The following is a 22,476-nucleotide window of genomic DNA, read 5'->3' on the forward strand; positions in this document are numbered from 1 at the left end:
CTTCTGTGTCCACCAGAGTGGCCAGTGTTAATGTCAGCTGTGTCCAAATTCACTGGTTGGGATTCAGAAATAAATCATTTTATTGAAATATCTCAGCTTCAGGGAGCAAGAGGGGTAACTGGTACACGGAGGGCTGAGTGCAGGGGTGACATACACATAGGGAGGCCCTAAAAGGTGGGATGTAGTTGGGCACAGCCACAGGATGGAAGCCATAGCCTGTTGAGCACAGGACAAATCTGCCCTTATTCTTCTATGACGCTTGCAGGATCATGAATTGGAGTCCATGTCATTGATGTATTTTGGAACAGAACAAAATTCAGATTTTGTCTATGTGTAAAGTTGGCTAGGATTAACCCTAGCTGAGTACAGAGGAAAGCTGGCATTTGTGTAGAAACATGAGAAATGCATGGGAGCGTCCCCACAGTGTCCCTTACACATGTAGTGCTCCCCACACACCAGAGAGCCCCTTACACACACATACTGTTTGTTCACACATCCCAGTGTCCCTTACATACACACTGCTCACACACAGTGCCCCTTACCCACACATACAGTGCCTCCTCACACCCCAGTGTCTCTATAACACATAATGCCCCTTCTACATGCATTCCATTCCTCAGGATTTCATGGCAGCAGTTGACTGTGCTATTTGCATGCCTATCACTGTTAGCAGGTGAGACACCATCATCCTCTTAGCCCTTGTGCAGGCTGGGTCCTGGCTGAGCTGTGCTCCATCACCCCTTGCTGAAAGATGTTTAAGGATACAGCGACTTTTCTTGAGTTGCCAGTTTCCCGTCTAGTGAAAAATCTTCCCCACTGATTATGTCATTCTGTGGTTACTTGAACAAATGTCAAGGTGGCCAGTGTTTGTAGTATACATTGGTATCTACATGCAGAAGTCTCTGGACAGGCCCATCAGTAAGGTGACACTAATGAACCTGTTGGTCCTGGTGGGGGGAAGGGAGGGGACCCTGGGATGTCATCACTAGCCCAGCTGCTATGAGGACCCTAACCAGCTTGGGAGGCCTTAGCAGTGGGAGAAGGGCAGCGGCAGAGTGCCTGCCTAATATGTTCAGGGGCTCCAGGTTCCTTGCGCAGTGCCACATGCAAACACAGTTCTAAGTGGGAGAACAAGAGAGGGCTGAGGGGACCCAGCTGAAGCATGTGGTACACACCTAGACTAAACACTCTAGACTTGACCAAGACTGAGCAGTCTTAGCCAAAGATGCCTGCTGGGCTGAGCATTCCTGCAAGCTGGGTGACTAGGCACTTGCCAGGAGTGTGCAACCTAGGGTCTGTCACAGCCCACAAAGGTTAGCAAATACGGGCAGCAGTGGCCTAGGAGGGATCTCTGTGTATAGGCTATGGTAGGGGAGCCCAGGGACCCTGCTGCTGTTGGACAGTCCAGGGGCTGGGCCTTCCTGGAACTGGAACACACACTGCATAGTGGCTGGGGACTGATAGGACACAGGTTGCAGAGTCAGGCCATCTCGGTCTCAGGCCTGCAATGGAAGTGACATGGTTCTTCTCATGTCCCTTACTGCCCAAAGGGAGGCTGCCAGAGTAAGGGGTTGCCAACCCTCTCATTCCCCACTTTAGTCACCAACACACAGAAGGGACCACGCCAGAGCCAAACTTTATTCCAGGGGACATAACACAGGGCAGCAGAAGCCCAACTAAGGACCCCTCCCCCACCTCCCTGGGGTGCAGCTTTGGCTAGGACCAGGTCATTCACAGATGTGTCCCCCCACTAATGTTCCCCAGCTGTCCAGCGGCCAGGACCTGCCCTTTGGGGGTCCCATAGAAGGGAACCCAGCTAATGGGGTGGCCAGAGGGCAGCAGGGGAAATAAATACAGGTGGCTTTAACTACTGGCCTGCCAGCAGCAATCAGGGCTGGGGGCAGCCACTCCTGCCCATGGCCACCTCTTGGTTTGGGCTCTCGTTCATCTAGGGCTCAAAGACTGTGAGGTCAGGCCAAGGGCATGTGTTACAAAGCAGGGACAGCACCGAACTGGGCACTGCTGCCCAAAAGCAGATGGGGGGACCTCCCTGGCTCCCAGAGAAACCGCTGCTGGGCTCCATGCACAGCACCCTGCAGGCTCCCTCCCAGCTGCCCCAGCCAGCTGTCCCAAGGGCACTAGGTGCTCCAAGTGGATGGGCCCAGGGCCTGTGCACACAGTTCTCTTGGGGGAAAACCACCCCCAGTGCCCTAGCTGGGTCAGCCCTAGGGAAGGAGAGCTGACCCCTGACCTTTGATCCCTGACTGACACACAGCAGGTGCTCAATAAATACTTGTTGAGGTGGGGGAGGGAAGGGGAGGCATGCGGCATGTCCCAGAGTGAGTCCCCAGCAGCCAGGCCAGCCCAATGCCCCAGCTGTCCATGGCTGTCCATAGCAGCCCAGCACCGAGTCCTGCCTTGAGGCCAAGATCCCCTCAGGCCAGGAGAGTTAGTAGGGGCCTGCTCAAGTGGGGAGGCAGGGCTTCCAGCAGCAGGAAGGGGGGTGGGTCAGCTGGGCGTGGCTAGGAGCAGCATGACAGGGCCAGGGTCAGGGGAGGCCCAGAGTCAAGTCTGCCTTCAACTTCAATGAGGTTCTGAAGAAATGCCTGTCCAACGGGCTTGCCTGAGCCCCACCTGGCCATGCCTGGGCTGTACCGAGGAGCAGGGTGTGGGCCAGGAGGCTGGGCTCTCTTATTGTCCAATGCCACCTGTCCAGCCATGTGAATGCAGAATCCTGGGGCCTCCGGGCTCTCTTCTTAGGGTTTATGCTTGAAGTGGGCTTCCACTAGAAACAGGAACGGTCCAACCTTGGAAGCTGCCAGCTCACTCAACCTCCCTCCACAGGCCTCAGCTTCCCCTCCACAGCCTGCCTGGGGTTCAGGGTGCAGACACAGAGCCACACCTCACTAGGGACCTTCACCCATGCCCCTTCCAACACCTTCCTGCCCCACGCCTACACCTCTCACCTGCGTACTCCTGAGGCAGCATGGGCCTGTCCACCACCTTCTGGAAGGCTGCAATCCATTCCCGCTGATCTGCCTCCGTCTCACAGGTGAACAGAAATTTGCGGTCAGGGGTGACAATAGTGATGCCATGGGGCCAGTGGTGGCCCTGGGTAGATGGCGGGAGTCCCTCCAGCACCGTGTAACCACTTTCCTTGCTACCAATGAAGACCTCCCCTCGGGCAAAGGCATCCTGTGGGTGAGCAGAGGCAGGGGCATGAGGGGGGGACCCCAGGCTGTCCTCCCTGGTTCCTCTCCAAGGCTAGCCAGGTAAGGCCCTAGAATCTAGGACCCTGTAGAATCCCAGCCCCATCCTCTCACAGGTCAGTCAGGACACTAGAGCCAGACCTTCCTTACCAGGGGGTCTTTGAAGTACATGAGCCTCCGGTCATCCATGGTAAACCAGCGCTTCCTGAAGCCTTCTGTCTGCTGTGGGTCAGGGAGTATAGGGAGCAGTCAGCAGGCCCAAGGTATACCTCTGCCCCAACTGAGTGCTACTCAGCACCCAGAGGCCAGAGCCTCACAGGGCCCCCCTCCTGCCAGCCGGTATGTGAGGGGCCCTAGTCATTCCTGAGACCCAAGTTAGGGTCCAGATCTTGAATGTACTCTATTACCATGTTGCAGAAATAGATGTGACAGCCCCTACTGAAGAGGGGCCTCATGGCAGGAGGCTCAAGCTGACCTAAGCCCTAGTACATGCAACCAAGTCATTAGTCTGGAATCCTTGGTCCTCATCCCAGCACCAGAGCACAGACATGGGAACTCAAGGACCACCCTGAGGCTCAAGGCAACAGGACAGAGTGACCAGTCCCAGGATACTTGGGATACACCTGGGAAAAGACTGGCACTCCATCTGTGCCCAGTGAGTTCAGTGAACCAACACACACACAAAGAGTGACCCTCAGACCTCCCTCAGCCAGCCACCCAGGCTGATCCCAAGCAACCCCAGACAGACAGAAGCAAGATGGCTGACCTTAAGCAGGCCTCAGAAGCCTGCTGCTTAGCACCTACCTTGGGACCTGTCTTCTCCATGTAGCCTTCCTTCAGGTAGTTCCTAGAGAGCTTGGGCACCAGCTGGGGTAGAACAGATGACGGTGAGGCCCACCCTGTGCCATCCCCTGGACCATGCACCCAGCATGGCATGACCCCTGTAGCTGGGTTCCAACTCCAGAATGAAGAACTGCAGTCAACCCTGGTACCTTTCTAGGGGCCTACGTAGCTATGCCCCTGGTCAATCCTATGACCCAACTTCGAGGGCTACCTCCCCACTCCCCCACCCAGAAGGTGACTCTGGGCCAGTCACTCACATCTGCATCACTGGCTCCTGGGAAAGCCACCTGCAGGTAGTGGAAGCGTGCTGCTCGCAGTGCATTGAACCAGTCCACGATCTCCTGAGGGCCGAAGCTGTGGTGAGTGGCGACTCCCGAGCCTCTGTTTCCTCCACAGACCCCTCAGCTGGGCTGGCACTCTGAGCAGCCTCACTGAAGGATGGGACGAACCCCCATTGCCTACCCCTCATTATGCCAAAATGGGGCAGTCTGGTGACCAGGATCAGGGAACAGGTTGAGGCAGGGGACTGAATGTTGTTGGCATCTGAGCTCCGCACATCACAGATACCTCTCTGTACCCAGCTCTTTTCCCTGCTGGTCCCCTCTCAGATCCTGCACACATCTGGGGTCTCCCAGTCCTGCCAGATTCACAGTGCCCTCGAGCTGTGACCATGTCCTTAGCTTTCTGCCACTCTGCACCCCACCTGTCTCACTCAGAACCTGTCCATTTTTGTCTTCACAGACAGTCAGAGCCCAGGTTCTATCACCTGTACCTCTTCCCTGGCCCACTGGGCTTCTTCTTGGTGGCTCAAGACACGAGCTTTCACAGCCAGCTCACAGCCCCACCCACAACTGGCCCTACACACTTCCTCGTTCAATCCCACCCCCTCCACCTGTGAAAGTGGTTGACAGACCTCCTCCGTACTCATCTATCTGTCTTGCCCTTCCTGTGCTGTCCACCCCATGCTGTGGGACAGACCCGAAGCCTCCCTCTGCTTGTAATGGCTCACACTAAACCCAACATCAGCCCTCCCAAACCCTCAGCTTTTGGGAAGCAGCCTTCTCCCTCCACAGGTGACCCAGGGCACCACAAATTCAGCCTTGGGCCTGTCCATTGCTCCCACCTATTCTACCATGCCCCAGGCTCCTTCTCCCTCCCGGTTCACAGTAGAATGTATGCTTTGCAAGCATGAAAACCTGAGTTTCAGCTCCAGAACATATGTCAAAGCCTGGTATGAGGACATGTGCTTATAATCCCAGCACTGGGAGGGGGGATAGGCAGGAGATCTCCCGGGGCTTGATGCCCAGTCAGCCTGGTTTAACCAGTTAAATCCAGGGCAATGGGAGACCTTGCGTCAAAAAACAAAAACAAACAACAGAAAGGTAGGGCTAGGCAGATGGCTCAGTGGGTAAGGTGCATTTAGAATTGAATTTAAATCCCCAGAACCCATGTAAAGCCAGACACAGTAGAACCAGATGCCTGTAATTCCAGTGCAAGATGGGAGGAGGCAGAATTCCTACAAGTCCTCAGGCCAGGTAGCCTGGCAGGCACAGTGGTGAACAACGAGACCCTGTCTCAAATGAGGTGGAAAATGAAGATGGATACCCAAGCTTGTACTCTGACCTCCACACGCACCAAGTGGTACACTGCACTCACATATAGTGTATACACACACACACACACACACACACACACACACACACACACACACACACACACACGGCTTTAAAAACTGGAACTTGACACTCTCCCTGCAGCACCCCCACAGCACCCTAGAACCTGTACCTAGGTAGGCTCTCACTTCCTCCTGTACAGGCCTTTTCATACACTCCTCTGCTCTTTGGAACATTATCTTCCCCGTCACATGCTCTCCAGTTATTGTAGTTGGGGTTCTAGTCCCCTGATGTCTCTGCCCTCCCCTGGAATGCTCAAGGGTAGAGCATGTTAACAGGGGCTCAGCACAGCAAGTGCCACAGCTGTTCTTGGAGAGTGGAAGGGATGCTGGGGTCCTCACTGTGGAAGACCATAGTGTCTTAGTGGTGGGAAGTCCCTCATGTCCTTCCAAGGAGCATAAGGTGGAGACCTGTGGTAAAATGACTCCTCTCACACCCCAGGCCAGGTCTTAGGTCTTATTGGAACCAGCTAGCACCACTTGAGATTTTTTTCCCCTTTTCTGAGACAGGGCCTTACTGTGTATCCCTGACTGGCTTGGAACTCACTATGTAGACTAGGATGACCTCAAACTCAAAGAGATCCACCTGCCTCTGCCTCCTGAGTGCTAGAATCAAAGTCAGCCTATGTTTGAGAGACTTTTGATTATTTGTTTTTCGAGACAGGGTTTCTCTGTGTAGTTTTGGAACCTATCCTGGAACTCACTCTGTAGAACAGGCTGGCCTCGAACTCACAGAGATCCACCTGCCTCTGCCTCCCAAATGCAGGGATTAAAGGCGTGCAGCACCACCAACCGGCTGTACCTATACACTTATGTACCCACACATGAAAAAACATACACGTGCCACAACATTTAAAAAAAAAAAGGCAATAAAGAAAAACATATGAATGGAGATAAATGAGTGTGAGAAGGGGGTCTCAGTACTAACAGCTGAAAGACAGGACTCCCAGAAAGAGAATGGAGGCCGGGCCGTGGTGGCTCACGCCTTTAATCCCAGCACTCAGGAGGCAGAGGCAGGCGGATATCTGTGAGTTCGAGACCAGCCTGGTCTACAAGAGCTAGTTCCATGACAGCCTCCAAAGCCACAGAGAAATCCTGTCTCAAAAAAACCCAAATAAATAAATAAATAAGAAAAAGAATGGAAAGAAGGGAAGAAATCATTAAAGAAAAACCCACTGGCCTTATGGACATGAGCCACTAGGCAAAAGAGCAGAGGCTGGGAAAATCCTAGCCTGAAAATCCAGAGAAAGGGTCTCAGACCACTTGCCTCCTAAACACATCTTCTCAGAAAGCTAGTGCAGGGTGTATTCCAGCCAAAATAGGGCATAAAGCAGCACAGACTGGACCAAGACAGGGAAGGAAAGGGTGAGGTCCAAAACAGTCCATCCATGTCCCTTGATGTTCAGACAGCTCTCGAGCTTGGGTGGACACAGGCCACTACAGGTAGACATGGCTGTTTATCACAGGTAACTGAGACAGTGTACTGGATGGGGGTTTCAGACTGCACTAGTGTTTTTATGTAGTCACTGGACACAGATCCTGAACATGACATGAATAAATACCTCACAAGTATGATGGCACAAGGGAACAACAGTAGGGGAGACCTTTAATTTCCCAGGGGTCATCAGACAGCATTTTAGAGACCTGTGGCAACTTCCCAAGGGATCAGCACAAACTCCAGCTTCCTAAGCCTCGAGGAGACACTCAGCCCTGAAAACACACACACACACACACACACACACACACACACACACACACACACACACACACACACACACACACACACACACACGCGCGCGCGCACTTTGATGAAGTGCACGGGTTCCCTCTGCCTCTAAGTCCCGCTGTAAATGGAAGTATAGACTCTAGGGTCTTTGCCTATAGAGATGGTTGCAGCATGGAGGTCAAGGCTGGATTAGTGCCCCACCTCCCACCCCACACCTAGTGGTGCCCACCTTGCCATCTTCATGGTAGATAAAGATGTTACGTGTGCTGTTGTCCTTCAAGTAGGTGACCTGCAGGCCATGGGGGTGACCAATCTTGGCTGGCTGGAAGGTAGCATTCAGTTGCTCAATCTTCATGACAGCCTTAGGCTCCTTGGCCTGTGAAGGAAGGTTAGTTGGAACCCCAGACAGCAGCCACTGTCCAAACAAGGGAGTCTAGCAGTGCCCTTGCTGTGTAGCCGTAGGCAAGTTCCTTAACCTTTCTGACCCTCAGATTCCTAACCTGTGAATGGAAGGTAAATTTCTACTTCCTTGAGTGATGGGGAACTAAATAACATCTGCAGGGAACACTTGGTATCTGGGTACACTTCCCCCTCATCTGTGACCCTTCATGTTCTCTGTCCTACCCTGGCCCAATTCTTGCTTGCCTGTGATCTGGAGCTTGCAATCTAGGACTGTTCACCAAGACCCCAGGATCCTACCTATTGTTTACTTTTCCCAGACGAGGCCACCCAAGTCATCTTCAGGCAAGGAAGGTCTTTCTGTGGGCCTGGCTGGCTCCAGGGAGCTGTGTGATAGCCCCAGTCCTGTCCTTCAGCTAGATCTCAAGTCAGGTCACTTTTCCAAGAATGTGTTCTAGTGTCCTTTGCCACAGAAGGTGGACCCTTCTTGGTGTCAAGGGTATCAGGAAAAAGGGTCACTATGTCCTTAGCTGTGTGGCCCCAGGAAGGTTGCTATATATCTCTGCCATATACAAGGCAGGTGAGGAAGCGGCCATCTTGGATGACAGCACCACAGAGCTTAACTCCCTCTCAGGCAGCCACACCTCACCTTCTATCCCTTTGTCCAGCTAGCTCCACAGCAAGGCTGCAGCCATCCACCTCCAGGTGGGCCCCTCCCCACAACCACCCAGGTGACCTAGAGCCAAGATCTTCACACACCCCTCAGGCATTATCCCTGACTGTTCCTGGGAGCATCCACCAGGGGGAGCCTCATGTTTCCCAAGACCATTCCCAGCAGGTCCACACCAGGCCTGGCTCCTGGAGGCTTCAGGAAGGGACAGGGGTCAGTCCTGGATGGGGGGTTGGGCGGGTTAGTGTGTGGGTGCATACACATAAGGCATTTCCCCATGGGGAGCCATCACGAGGGATTCTCCTTGGAAGACTGATGGAAATGATGGAAGACAGCCATACTCCTGAAGGGCTTATATACAACCCTGCAGACCCAGGGGAGGCCAGGACCCCACGTGGGAAGGTCACCCTTCGCTCCATGCCAGGCTCACATCGTTTTTGTTGAAGTATTTCAGGGCACCCTCTCGTTCCGTCAATACAAACTTCCGGCTTAAGAACTGTCCATTGTCCCGGCCACGCTTCCAGAGAAGGCCCTCACGGTATCCTGGGGAAGAGAAAAACAGTCAAGGAGCTTCCACCTAGACCAATCTGTCCCTATCCTAGGGGCCCTCCACTGTGGTGTAGACACAGGTGAGGCTGCCTGTCTGCCCTGCCACTGGCCTGAAGTCCACTGCTCAGAGACACGTTGATGTTCCAGTCAGACCACAGGTTCTGGGGCTCAGACCACCTTTGCCCACTCAGATCCTGTCACCTAGGCAAGCCACCTAAGAGGTAGGACCTAGGGGAAATAGTTGGGGACATTGGGTTTGAGACAGTCCAGGACTGCCAGGTGGGTCTAGGGCATGAGAAGGAGCAGAAACAGATTGATGCCAGGGGCCAGAAGGATCCTCCCAGAGCCCTACGATGATGATGCTGAGGTGGCTAGCTCTGGGGACCCTGGGACAGTTCTGCCCCGGGGCAATTATAAGCTCCTTCACTGTTGGCGAAAACAGGCACCTCAGAAGATCCTGCCTCCCTGGTGCCCTCAGTTCCCTTCATATTGCCCAGCTTTGCTGTGTTGGGCAGGTCCATCCACCTACAAGGAGATGACATCATGGGCTTTTTGCAGCCCGCTGCCCCGCCCCCCTTCATGGTGCTACATTGGCGTTTGCTGGCGAGTTGCTGGGGCATGCCTGCATTGCTTGAAGCTTCTGGCTCTTGCAAGCCATCCTGCAGGTGGGCATGCACCTAGTGGCCATTTCTCTTGGGTGGCCATGAGCTTTGCTATCTCCCTCTTTGCTAGGTATCAGAGTGGTTTTCTTAGGCAAAGAGGGTCCTGGAAAATCTTGTCTGTCAGCAATGTGTTCAAGGGTGGGCCTACAGCTCCTGCGACACGATATCCAGTCAGCCAGACCCTGACAGCCAGGCCAGCTCGATCCTGGCCATTAAACTCCCTTTCCCCAAGTATCTCCTCCTTTGCCTGTTGTCTGCTGTCCGGCAGCCCTGTCCCTGTCACCAAACACAAGGGGCTATTTTCTGTGCTCTCTGAGACATATGGCCATAAAAAAGTCAGCAGCCTGGCGTCAGGGAGGGGGCAGCTGGCGCCCTTGAGACTATCAGTCTCAGGGCGTGCCAGAAAGGGCCTGCTCCCTCCCCCAGCTTCTCAAGGGACAGGGCCTCTCTGAAGCTATGGAATGGCTGATGTGCCTTGCGTCTCTTCCTTGTCATAGCCTCAGCAAGCAAGTCTCTTCTGTTCTTGGATACTGGGCCACCAACATGTCCCACTAGGCCAGGCAGGACCCACTTAGACTGTTGACTGACTCGTTGCACACCTAGCCTAGATGGGTAATAAGTAAGCTTGGCCTTCCTTCGGCTTTAGAGCCCAGATTCTCTAGGCTTGAATAGCTGAACATGTAATCCAGAAGTGGGGTGCCGAGGGGTGGCAAAACTTGGTGTAGCAGCTCCCCACCCCCACACCCTCCAGAACCTTCCTTCCAGCCATGTTTTTATAGCTAGTACCAAGGAGCCAGTAGCAACAAGCCTCTAGCCTGCTGTTCCCATAGTTGCCAGCAGATGGCAGGAGCACATCAGGAGGCATCCCTGGTCTAGCCCTGCCAGAGTCCAGACCTTTCTCAGAGCTCTGCTTCCTTCTTGGTACCATGGGGATCTGGCCAGCTAAGGGCTGAAAGGGAGTAAATCTTTGTCCAGCCCCATTGGCCTGCTTGGATGGCCCCTGCCCACCCCAGCCCAGCAGTCCAGCCAGGCTACCCTTCTGGGCACACTTGAGACCGGGTAGAATCAGGAGTGTCCAACCATTCTCCCTGAAAGAACAAGCTGGCCCTGAGGCAGAGGCTGGGAAGTTCAGTCAGCATTAATTAGATACCTATGGTTTAGACTGGGACCACCTGCAGAGGATGGGGAGAATTGGGCCACATTCAACAGGGATTGCTTCTAAGGTAGGCACAGTACACACACACACACACACACACACACACACACACACACACACACACACACACACACAGAGGGGCTCAGTATCACACATCCTCATGAGGAGGAAGTCACCATTTCCTGGCCATCACAGATGAAGCCGACCTTCCTCAGGGTGATAACACAGAGCTGTGGGCCCTTCTGCAAGGCTGTGGCCATACAATGGCATGGCCAGTCGGCAAACAGCCTGGAGGTTTCTTTCTGTTTTTGAGTCAGGGGTTGGGAGGTGTCTCACTATGTAGCCCAGGCTGGCCTTGCATTCAAGATCCTCCTTCCTCAGCCTGTGGAGTGCTGGGGTGACAAGTGTGTACCACGCGTACCACACCTTATCTGGGGGCTTCACTCTTTTGTTTTTTGTTTTGGTTTTGGTTTTTCGAGACAGGGTTTCTCTGTGTAGTTTTGGAGCCTATCCTGGAACTTGCTCTGTGGACCAGGCTGGCCTTGAACTCACAGAGATCCACTTGCTGATGACTCTCAAGCGCTGGGATTAAAGGCGTGCATCACCACTACCCGGCATTTTGTTTGTTTGTTTGTTTATTGAGAGAGGGTTTCTGTGTGTAGCCCTGCTATCCTGGGACTCATTCTGTAGACCTGACTGGCCTTAAACTCAGAGATAAACCTTCCTCTGCCTCTCAAGTGCTAGGATTAAAGGTGTGTGTCACCACCCCAGGTTTGGGGGTTTCACTCTTGATCCTCACAAACCGGAAAGAACCAGATGTTCCTCAGTTGTGGGACATTTAAGTAACTGTGGTGTCCTGTGTGCCAGGCAGATGGCTATGCTACCCACAGGATGAGCTCCAAGCAGCAAAGCATGTAGGATAGAGGCTAGGCCCTGAGGCTCACTGCACTGCGCATCTCCACGCGGTACACAGGCAAACTGGGTTGCAGGGGCGGGGGAGGGCACTGCCGCATCTTCTGCACTCACATAGTTTCATAACCTGCAAGCTCCAAGAACTGCATTTCAAACAGAATATGCAAAGTGTATGTAAATTGTGCAGTAAATATGTAAACTGTGCATTTGTGTTTAATTCAGGGCAATGAGCACATGGTCTTGCTAGGAGTGTGACAGGAAGCTGGCTAAGGTGTGAGCCAGGTGGGTGTTCCACACCCAGGACTGCTGTGGGACGCTCTTGAGTGGGAGAGACATCCATGTCATCTGACCTCTCCCACTGGGGTATTACCAATGGAAGGTCGGGCACAGAGCCAGGCCTCAGAGGCACCAGAGAAACTGAGGCTCCATAACTTTACCCAAACTGGGCCAATCACACTCAGCTTCTGGCCTTGGGCTTCTGCTGGCAACCATACCCATCAGAAGTGTAGCTACAGAAGTGTAGCATCTGACGCCCTCTTCTGGCTTCCACAGACATTGCACTCATGTGTTGCATAGACATACATGCAGGCAAACACATCCCGGGGGGCACAGACTCTTGAGTGTTCTCAGGGCTCACCTTCTCCCTGACCACTGCTCTGGCCACTCAGGCTGTCCTGAAGTTCTCTGGGCCCCTTCTGCACCACTAAGAGAGGCCAAGAGCAGGCTTCTGTGTGTGCAGGTGCAGATTCTGACTTGCCAGCCTGTGCCACCTCACAGGGACACTCCAATTCCAAGGAGGACAGAGGGGCCATGTGGGTGACAGGGGCTGAGACCAGAGTTTGTGAGCCTCTGTGCTTCATGTGCCTGCAGGGCCTCCTTGGCATACCTGGCCCCCAATCGGCCTGCTCCTAGGGAACCTTGTTTCCATTTTAGGAACTCGGGTCCCAGCAGCAGGTGGGCAGCAGGTGACCACCATCCACTCAGTCCTTATTGCTACTTCCTGTCTTGGCTTTAGGAACAGCTCCCATTCCTCCCCCTCTGTGTCTCCTCAGGTCTTTCCTCTCTGACTGGCTACACCAGGAAGGCTTCCACAGCTCTCTGCACTGGCTCAGTTGGGCTCCCTGACCTAAGGTGGGTCAGGCAGCATCCTCCTTCAAGACAAAGTGATGCCTCTTGAGTATGGCTTCTTTAGGGTTCCACACCATGTGTCCCCAGTATGCAATGCTCTGGCTTGAAGGTGACCTTGATGTTCTGGTCATAGGGACCCTTCAATGTGAGTATCCCATGTTCCTTCCTGGTTATTTCTTTGTTTGCTCAGTAGCTAGCAGAGCACAGCCTTGTGGGGAGGGGGCGCTGTGCGGCCAGCCCGTGACTCTAGGCACTGAAGCTCTGAGCTACATCCCATCTTGTACATAAGTGATCGGTCCCCTGGAGATACTGTTCACAGAGCCACACAGCGGCCAATGGGAAGCTCTGAAACAGGACTTTGCCAGCTGGTCTCAGATAGGGTGGCAGGGCACCCTCACTGCCACCCCTCCCTGGGCCTCAGTTTCCTCATCTTCTAAAGGGTCAGGACTGAGGTGAAGCTAAAGGAGACAAGCTGGTCCCTGTGATCCAGCAAAGCCATCACACCTGCCTACTGAACTCAGTAGCTGAGGCATGGGACGCCAGAGAGGCCTGGTACTTGTTGGCAGGCTGGTTGACCTTGCCAGTGACCCCCTCATGTGGAGCCCATCACAGATCCATGGGCACACTACAGGCACCAAACATTGAGGCTTACACATGGGACAAGCCTACCCCACAAGCCAGGAAATGGAGCTACCTGAGTCCAGGGATGCCCTACCCAGCTTCCACCATCACTTCAAAGGATCTGACCCCTAACCTTATCAGCCACCCCGGGATGCCTCACCCTGGCCATGTGTCCAACACATGTCATGATTTAATGATTGCTCCAAGCACACTGGATTTACCACACAAGGAGAAACTGAGGCCAGGCAGAGCTCTGCCACTCAGAGAGCCTCACCTCTCTCCCTCCTTATTTGCACAGTGACATAGGACAAAGGTCAGCGAGGCAAAGCACTGAGATGTCCCTGCCTGGCACAATCAGGCATCCAGTGGAGGGAAAGGAGCAGCTCCTGAAGGGACCCAGGCAGGAAGCCATGTCTATTGGAGGGAGATGGTGGCCTGGTCCTGGACAACAAAGGCCATTGTCTGCATGCCCTGTCTCCCACCCTACCCTGTGAAAGGCAGCCATTGAGCATTGAGGCTTGGTTGGAGGCTGGACAGTCAGGGACAGGAACCAGGGCAGCTGTCACCCAGTCACCTACAGGGCAATGCTGGGGAGGGGCCGGTATAAAGCAAGGTGAACTCAGGTGTGAGGGCACACCCACAACCCTGACATCTCCACATTTCAGAGGAGAGTTTAGGAACTCCAGCCAACTGTGACCTTGGCTGAGGGATGACACACAGAGAAGTGTGTGGCAGGTCCTATGGTCACATGGCTCCATGCAATGCATGTCCCTGTTGAGGGACAAGCACGTCTGTAACCCATGACAAACCCTCAAAGTCTTGAACCCCCCCAGACATTGCAAGGTCCAGGCCACTCACACAGAGGCTCGCCTCCACCTGCTGCTTCCTTAGCCACACAGCCAGCCCAGGCATTGGAAAGGATGGCCAGGACATGGGGTTCTTGACCCAGCAGCCCCTGACACTGGTAGGACAGGAAATGTGATGGGGGTTTTAAGTGAGCCACTGGTCTGGAACTCCAGGGGCTGCCCCTCTTCCTCTGGCCCTGGATGACACTACCCGAAGACCTCTCCCAAGCCCAATTCCAGGGGAGCATGTGCTTAAGTCCCCATGTCTACCCTGCTCAGCCCGCTGCCCCTGTAGGGAGGAGACAGCCAGTTATCCAGGTGACTCCATGGACCCAAGAATGTCATCCTGGAAGAGATGTTTGGTCTCATTCTACAGGACTCTTGTGCCAGGCCTGAATAAGAGACAGACTTGATGTCAGCAGACACCTCAGTGGCAGGGACTCTGCCGTCCAGTACCTCCCGGTCTCCAGAACAACAAAAATAGCAGGGTAGTGGCTTTAATCCCAGTGCTCGGGAGGCAGAGGCAGGCAGATCTCTGTGAGTTTGAGGCCAGCCTGGTCTACAGAGTGAGTTCCCGGACAGGCTCCAAAGCTACAGAGAAACCCTGGCTTGAAAAACCCAGAGAGAGAGAGGGGGGGGAGAGAGAGAAAGAGAGCGAGAGAGCGAGAGAGCAAGAGAGAAAGAGAGAGAGAGAGAGAGAGAGAGAGAGAGAGAGAGAGAGAGAGAGAGAGAGGCGAAATCTACAAAAATAGTATAGGCTCCACTGTGGCTGAGCACCATGCTCTGTGACAGAAGTCTGGCACAGAAGGTCACTCATCGCGTCCAAGCTGGTGAACAGCAGGGAAAGAGAGGAGCAGAAGGTGGCGGCTGCTGGCATAAGGAGGCTGCTGCACAGCACGGTCGCGAAACAGGGACAGGGTCTCAGCCCTGGGGTGCAAGTATCTGGAATAGGCCTGGTGTTGTGCAATGAGGAGTGTGCTGGGTGGGGCTGGTCTGTGACAAGGGTGTTTCCCCATACAGACTTCACACAGATGACCCCTTGGCCTTCTGCTTCCATGGGGGGGGGGGTGGATCGGATGTTGTCCCTGATGATGTCCCTGTGGCTCCTTGAGCATTGTGGAGGAAACTGTGGTCAATGTCCTTGTTCAGTGTCCGTATTGACACACAGTACAGGATACTCCTTGGTGTCTAGTGTGAATGTCTCCACCCTGTCCTCCATCTCTCTCAGCCCCAGCACACTAACTCTTGAGTTATCTCAGCTAGCTGTGAGACCCTAAGGAAAAACAGACACAGATTCCTCCATCTATTGCCCCTCCTGAGTTATGGAAGCAGGGGCCCTGAATAGGTGACACGGGACTGTTGTCATCTGGTTGCCTCATCCTTTGGCCCTGATGCCTTTCAGTCCCCAGTGACCATGCAGGCCTCCTTGTCTGTGCGTGTTTGTGGCATCTAGGAGGTAGCCCCTTGGAATCCACACTTCCGGTTCATTCTGGGCAGGCTTGGGGCCACTCCTCTGAAGAGTCCCAGGCCTCACCTCTTTTGGGGCCCCACATTTCCCCTTTCTCCATCTGAGGGGACTTCTGCATTTCCCAAGGATAGGCAGTGGGAAGTGTCCTTGCCCTGAGTGAGAAAGTGCTCTGTGGTAACAGAAGGGGACAGAAGTGCTGGGGACTGGTATCAGAGAGGGGTAAAATACCTTGCCCAGAATCCTCTAGTGAGGGGCTGGGGTGTGGCTCAGTGATAGAGGATTTATATATTCTTGGGTTCCAGTCCTAGCCCTGAAAAGGAAAGGAGGGAGAGGAAAAAGAAAGGAAAGAGGAAGTAAGGCTGGTCAGAAGCACCCTGAGGTCCTATCGCTCTATGGGAAGACATGAGGAGTACATACATTGGTGCTAAGAGGCAGAGGCCACAGTGAGAGCAGGTTCGATGTGATGGAGGCATTTGGGGACCTGAGCACAGAGCAGCTCCAGGATCTCTAGGTCCCAAGGGGCTTCCAGTGGCCTTGAGCCTGGCGCTTCTGTACACAGCCTTGAGGTGATACGTGGTATGAGGGTGAGTAGAGGCAGAATCGTGACTGTGTCCCACACACTCCAATTTCTGTCCCTCAGGTCTCAGGGTATGGTGGGGCAGGAAGGATAGTAGCTCACAGTGGGAAAGTCTTTAAAGAAAGTGAATAGGCCTGGAGGGTGGTGCATGCCTCTATCCCCAGCTCTTGGGAGGCTGGGCCAAAAGGATAGTGGGTTAGAGACCAGTGCAGGCTACCAGACCAGTTTGGATTACATAGATTACCCTGCCTCCAAAACCCAGAACACTCCTTCCAGAACAGTGAACACGTGGGGTACCTGGGTCCCCTGGGGGTCCTATCTATGAGCCCTGCTGGGGTGTTTCTGGGAGTGGGGTCACAAGAGAATGGAGAAACTCAAGTGGGGGAAGCTGCCCACTGCATTATTTCTCCTTTAAGGAACCATCAGACCCCATTCAGATGCCCGTGTCCAGCAGCAGGCAATGGATCCCAGAAGGAAACACAGAGGCATCACAGTGCCATAGCTCCTGCCCCTCCCTAGATGGTAGTGCTGGCTCTCCAGCATTTTAGCTCAGAGTTCAGGCCTGAGGAAGCTGCAGACACAGGACCCTCGATAGAGGAAGTGCAGACATCTTTCCCTGGTCGGGTCTCTTTGGCCCACACCTCTTCCTTCTGTTCCTTTGTTCTGTAGTCAGACTCCTCACTGCTGAGAACTGCCTCCCCCCTCCACCATGGTAACAGACTCACCTGGAGCAACCCACCCTTCTACCTCCTCACCCAGCTGAGGACACCCTACTCCATTCACACTCAGCTAAGATAAGGGGTGCATACAGTGGCTGGCCTCACAGCCCAACTGCAGCCTGGTCTCAAGCGCCACACTGCCTAGGCCTAGTGTATACAGCCATGTTTAACTGTGTCTACAGAGCCTGGTGGGGTCAGCTGGGCTTCTGACCTACTGAGGGGTGACCTGAGGACCTCTGGGAGGACACTCCCCACTCTTTTGTGTTCCACTACTCCCCATGCCCTGGTGCTTGCTTTTCTTATGTGTTAAGTGTGTGTGTGTGTGTGTGTGTGTGTGTGTGTGTGTGTGTGTGTGTGTGTGTTCATATGTGCCTATGCATATAAAGGCCAGAGACACCTCAGGTGTCTCCTTTAATTGTGTTCCATTTTAATTTTTAACATGTATTTCGTGTGTGTGCATGATGAAGGAAGTATGGGTGTGTATGGGTGTGTATGCGCTGTGGTACATATGTGCAGGTCAGAGGATAACTTGTGGGAGCTGGTTCTTTCCTTCCTTCATGTGCTCCAGAGATCAAGCTCGGGTATCTAGGCTTGGTGGCAAGCACCTTTGTCCACTGAGCCATCTCTCCAATGCTATTACCTTATTTTTTCATTTATTTTGAGAAAGGGTTTTACTGTTTACGGTTCTGTGTACTGTGTACTGTGTATAGTTCTGACTGGCCCAGAACTCAGTATGTAGACCAGGCTGGCCTTGAACTTACAAAGATCCACCTGCCTCTGACTCCTGAGTGCTGGGATTAAAGGTGTTCACCACCACTGCCTGGCTGGGCCTACTTTTTTTATTGTGAGTTTTGGGGATTGGACATGTCCTCATGCTTGCAATGGAAATACTTTTTTGGCTGAGCCTATCTCTCCTCCCCCATCCTTGCTTTTCTTATGAGACAGTCTCACTGTAGCCCAGGCCAGCCTTGAACTCATGATCCTCCTTCTCTGTCCTCCTGAGTGCTTCTCCACCATTCCCAGTGCTAACAGGATTCTGAGTGGACCTTGGCCCCGGGGAAGACCTGAGTACATGATGTCACCATCCCCCGAGCCCTGTGAATGTATGACCTGGAGATTCCCAGGCCTCACTGACCTAAGCACTTGGCACTGAGACCCAAACATCTGCAGGATGCTTGCCAATCCTCCAGCCTGCCTTCATTCTGTGGCCTGCATGCACTCCACTTCTAAACTCCAGATCTGGATTCTGCCAGAACCAACCCAGGTCCAGAGGCAGGCATAGGCACCCCATCTCCCCAGTTTTTTGTTTTTTGTTTTTGTTTTTTAAAAGATTTTATTTATTTATTATGTATACAGTCTTCTGCCTGCATGCCAGCAGAGGGCACCAGATCTCATTCAAGGTGGTTGTGAGCCACCATGTGGTTGCTGGGAATTGAACTCAGGACCTCTGGAAGAGCAGTCGGTGCTCTTAACCGCAGAGCCATCTCTCCAGCTTTCTCCCCCCACCTTTTTTTTGAGACAGGGTTTCTCTGTTTAGCTTTGGAGCCTGCCCTGGAACTTGCTCTGTAGATCAGGCAGGCCTTGAACTCATAGAGATCCATCTGCCTCTGACTCCCGAATGCTGGGATTAAAGGTATGTGCCCTACCACTGGCATTTATTTATTTGTTTGTTTGTTTGTTTGTTTGTTTGGTTGGTTGGTTGGTTGGTTGGTTCCCCAGTCATAATGACAGACAAACACATAATGAGACTAGTGATGGCCCAACACCTTTAATGCAACATTCAGGAGGCAGAAGCAGGCAGAGATCTCTGAGTTTCAGGCTAGCTCAGGATGCATAGTGAGATGCTGTCTCAAAACAAAAATGATAGATAGATAGATAGATAGATAGATAGATAGATAGATAGATAAGGTGTTTGTGATGAAGAGGAGCATGTGGGCCAGGGCTCTGAGTCTCACTGGCTCTTGTTCCCTCTCACAGACCATGAAGTGTTACTAGGCGATGAAGGGTTTAGTGTCTGGAGCAGACAGCCACTGAATCACAGCCATGTGGGCTGAACACTGAGTGGGTTGGGAGTGAGGCAAGAGAGAGGAGCCAGGTCCAACACTCTGTGCTGAGGGTGGGGAAGACTTTCACTGCCACACACAGTGTCCCTCTTGGCTGGCCTTTGGGTGGACCAGTATGGAGGGGGAGGGGAATGCTCCCACCTAGCCCTGCTCACAACTGCCTTGCTCCAAGGGACACAAGAGAACATAACCAAACAGAGCCTTGGAGAGATGGCTGAGCAATTTCACGACAGGTGTGAGGATGGTCTGAGCCAGCAGGCATTGGGGTCCCACCTGTGCAATGCAGGCAATGAAGCCCCTCCGCCTTCCCTCTAACAGTGGTGGACATCATGTCTTTCTACTGGGGTTCAGTTCTCCAATACCATCATGACATGGGTACAATACTGTGGGATCCATGCCTTTATCTAGTTCTAGAACATTCTGCTCACCCCAAAAGAGAGCTTGTGTCATGGAGGCAGAAGCCTCTCATGCTTGCAACATGACAGTGTCCCACCCCAATTCCATGACTGATAATGTTCTATTTGGATGGGGCCATAATATTTCTCCCCTCATAGATGGCAGCTATCAGGGCACCTCGGCCTCATGACTACACAGGGGTTTCCATGTGGACATCCACGCTTGGGGCTCTGCCTGCCGTCCCCAGCCCATTTCTCTGTGGTGGACACTGATGAGTGAGGGAACTATTGTGACACACGGCAGCTTGTTGCCCAACTGTTTCAGGGTACATTTCCTGTACACCAGGTGGATTGCATCATGCTTGCATTAAAGGCCCCTGTGTGGCTGTTCTTGACTGTCAACTTGATTACACCTGGAATTAACCAAATCTCAAGATGCTAAGTACACCAATGAGGGATTTCTCTTGATGGGATCATTCAAGATAAGAAGATCCATCCTAAATCCAGATCTTTTAGGTGAGAAGATCCACCTTAAATCTGGGCCACACCTTCTGCTGGCAGCCTATATAAAGGACATGGAAGAAAGGAGCTTGCCCTCTTTGCCTGCTTGTTGCCCTCACTCTCCCGTGCAAGTGCACCCCTTCACTGGCGTTACAGCCTCCTTCTTTGGGATTCTGGTACATACTGAAGACCAGCTGAGGCATCCAGCCTTGTGGACTGAGCAACTACTAGATTCTTGGGCCTTCTGTTAGTGGACAGCCATTGCTGGACTAGCAGAACCACAGCCTGTAAGCAACCCTAATAAAATACCCTTTACATAGAAAGAGAGATTCATTCTACCAATTCTATTCCTCTAGAGAACACTGAATTAATATAGTCCCCAAAACAAGTTTGAGGCCCCATATGCCAATGGGCTCCTCATGCACAGTGGGGCACATCAGGGCAATGGAGGTTGCCAAATGAAGGGTTCGTTCTTCTCAGCCAGCCCCACACTGTGGGCTACAGAAAATAAAGTGGCCGTGCTGGCCCTATGCCAGGGCAGAGCCACAGGAGCAGCCATCCTCTGAAATCCAGGGTCCAGTCACCCAGAAAAGGCCAGAAGAACCTGGGAGATAAGCTTTAGAAAGTCTTCCTGTGCAGAGTGATGGGGACTACTTCAGACTTGTAGAACTGCCCAGGGGATCATGGCCCAGGCCCCAAGCCCAGTGCCCACTACATATCAAACATACAATCATCAAGATGGCCAGCCAACCCAGGCTGGCGGTCCCATGGAAGCAGAGGTTAAATGACACACATTTAATAAATAGGAGATAGTGCTGTTTAGTAACTCATCAAATGATGGAGTGATGGGAAGACTGAACTCCAGAACTCTCAAACAACCCTGTCCTTTATAACATGGTCCTCTTAGTCCCTATCCACAAAGCCCCAGACCCCACTGGAACCAACAGCACCAGACAGGCCCAGGGGAGGCAGTGGCCATTGATTTGGCTGTCTCCTCTGCCTGTGTGGGTCCTGGCCCACAATAGTCCTTTTCCACTACCCACACAAGCCCACACCCCTCCTGAGGTCCCTGAAGGGGAGAGGGTAGTCTAAGGCCTGGGACTTCCACAGGTTTGAAACACTGGGCCAGGCAGATAGAGACACGGGGAAGGGCACAGCTCACCTGCAGAATATGGCTCCTGCTTTTCCACATGAAGGAACTCTTGCCTCTCATATTTGGCACGAATCCACTGCTCACGTAGGAGTCTACAAAAAGAGAGGGGACTCAGATGGCTGCCTGGACCCCAAGTGCTTGTTAGAGAGCCACCATGTTCCTGGCTACCCCTGATAACCAACTTTCAGGAGCCTGAGGTCAGCATGGGTGCTTTCCTGCTCAGGTTTAACTGTTCTCAAGGGATGATCACCATTCTACCCTCTCGGGGGTCTCTGACATCCCTCCTGGCCCTCTGGTTCCCCCAGATCCTGACTCACAGTCACCCAAACAGTCAATTTGGCAGGAGGGGAGCCTGAGCTCTGTCCACCTAAAACACCTCATAGCATCTCACTTGGTTCTGCAGCTGACCCTGTGTGATGGTTAGTTTTTAATTGCCACTACAACACACCTAGAACCACCTAAGAGTTTTCATTCAGGGACTGTCCAGATCAGGTTGACCTGTGAGTGTGTTTGTAAGGGATTGTCTTGATGGTTAAATGATGCTCAAAGACCTAGCCCACTTTGGGTGACACCATTACCTAGGCAGGTGGTCCTCAGCTGTGTAAGAGAGGAGCAATCAAGCTGAGAGTGAGCAAGTGAGCATGCATGCATTCATTTCTGTCTACTCTTGACTGTGGCTATGATGTGACTAGCTGCTTCGAGCTCTTGTCATTGTGACTTCTGTGCTTTGATGGCCTGTAACCTGGAATTGTAAGCCTTAGTTAGTGTTGCTCTTGCTGCAATGAAACACCACAACCGAAAGCAACTTGGGGAGGAAAGTGTTTACTTGGTTTATGCTTCCACATCACTGTTAATCATTATTGTGAAGTCAGGACAGGAACTCAAGCAAGTCAGGAACCTGGAGGCAGGAGCTGATGCAGAGGCCATGGAGGGGTGCTGCTTACTGGCTCATTCCTCATGGTTCTCTCAGTTTGCTTTCTTATAGAACCCAGGACCACCAGCTCAGGGGAGCCTCACTTACAGTGTGCTGGGCAGTCCTTCATCAATCATTAATATCGGGCTTGCCTACAGCCTGATCTTGTGGAGGTATTTTCTCAATTGAGTTTCCCTCCTCTGAGATGACTCTATCTTGTGTCAAGTTGACATAAAAAACTAGCTGGCACATCAGACAAACCCCTTTCTCCCATAAGTTGTTTTCTTTCAGGGTA

The 22,476-nt window shown here is 52.9% G+C and overlaps 1 protein-coding gene across 1 annotated transcript in view; it reads right to left on the reverse strand.

Moving 5' to 3' along the window:
- Positions 1–1,652: 1,652 nt before the first annotated feature.
- Positions 1,653–22,476, reverse strand: part of Adap1 (ArfGAP with dual PH domains 1) — a 34,227-nt gene continuing 13,403 nt past the window's right edge. Inside the window, exons 3-10 of the mRNA XM_035444779.1 lie at positions 21,278–21,360; positions 8,950–9,062; positions 7,680–7,826; positions 4,310–4,393; positions 4,014–4,076; positions 3,360–3,431; positions 2,967–3,195; positions 1,653–2,785 (exon numbers count right to left, since the gene is read on the reverse strand). Of these exons, the coding sequence (XP_035300670.1) occupies positions 2,757–2,785; positions 2,967–3,195; positions 3,360–3,431; positions 4,014–4,076; positions 4,310–4,393; positions 7,680–7,826; positions 8,950–9,062; positions 21,278–21,360 (820 nt within the window). The 3' untranslated portion in view covers positions 1,653–2,756. The remainder of the gene's footprint in view (positions 2,786–2,966; positions 3,196–3,359; positions 3,432–4,013; positions 4,077–4,309; positions 4,394–7,679; positions 7,827–8,949; positions 9,063–21,277; positions 21,361–22,476) is intronic.

The sequence above is a fragment of the Cricetulus griseus genome, chromosome 4 (genome assembly GCF_003668045.3).
Source record: "Cricetulus griseus strain 17A/GY chromosome 4, alternate assembly CriGri-PICRH-1.0, whole genome shotgun sequence".
Lineage (NCBI taxonomy): Eukaryota > Metazoa > Chordata > Mammalia > Rodentia > Cricetidae > Cricetulus > Cricetulus griseus.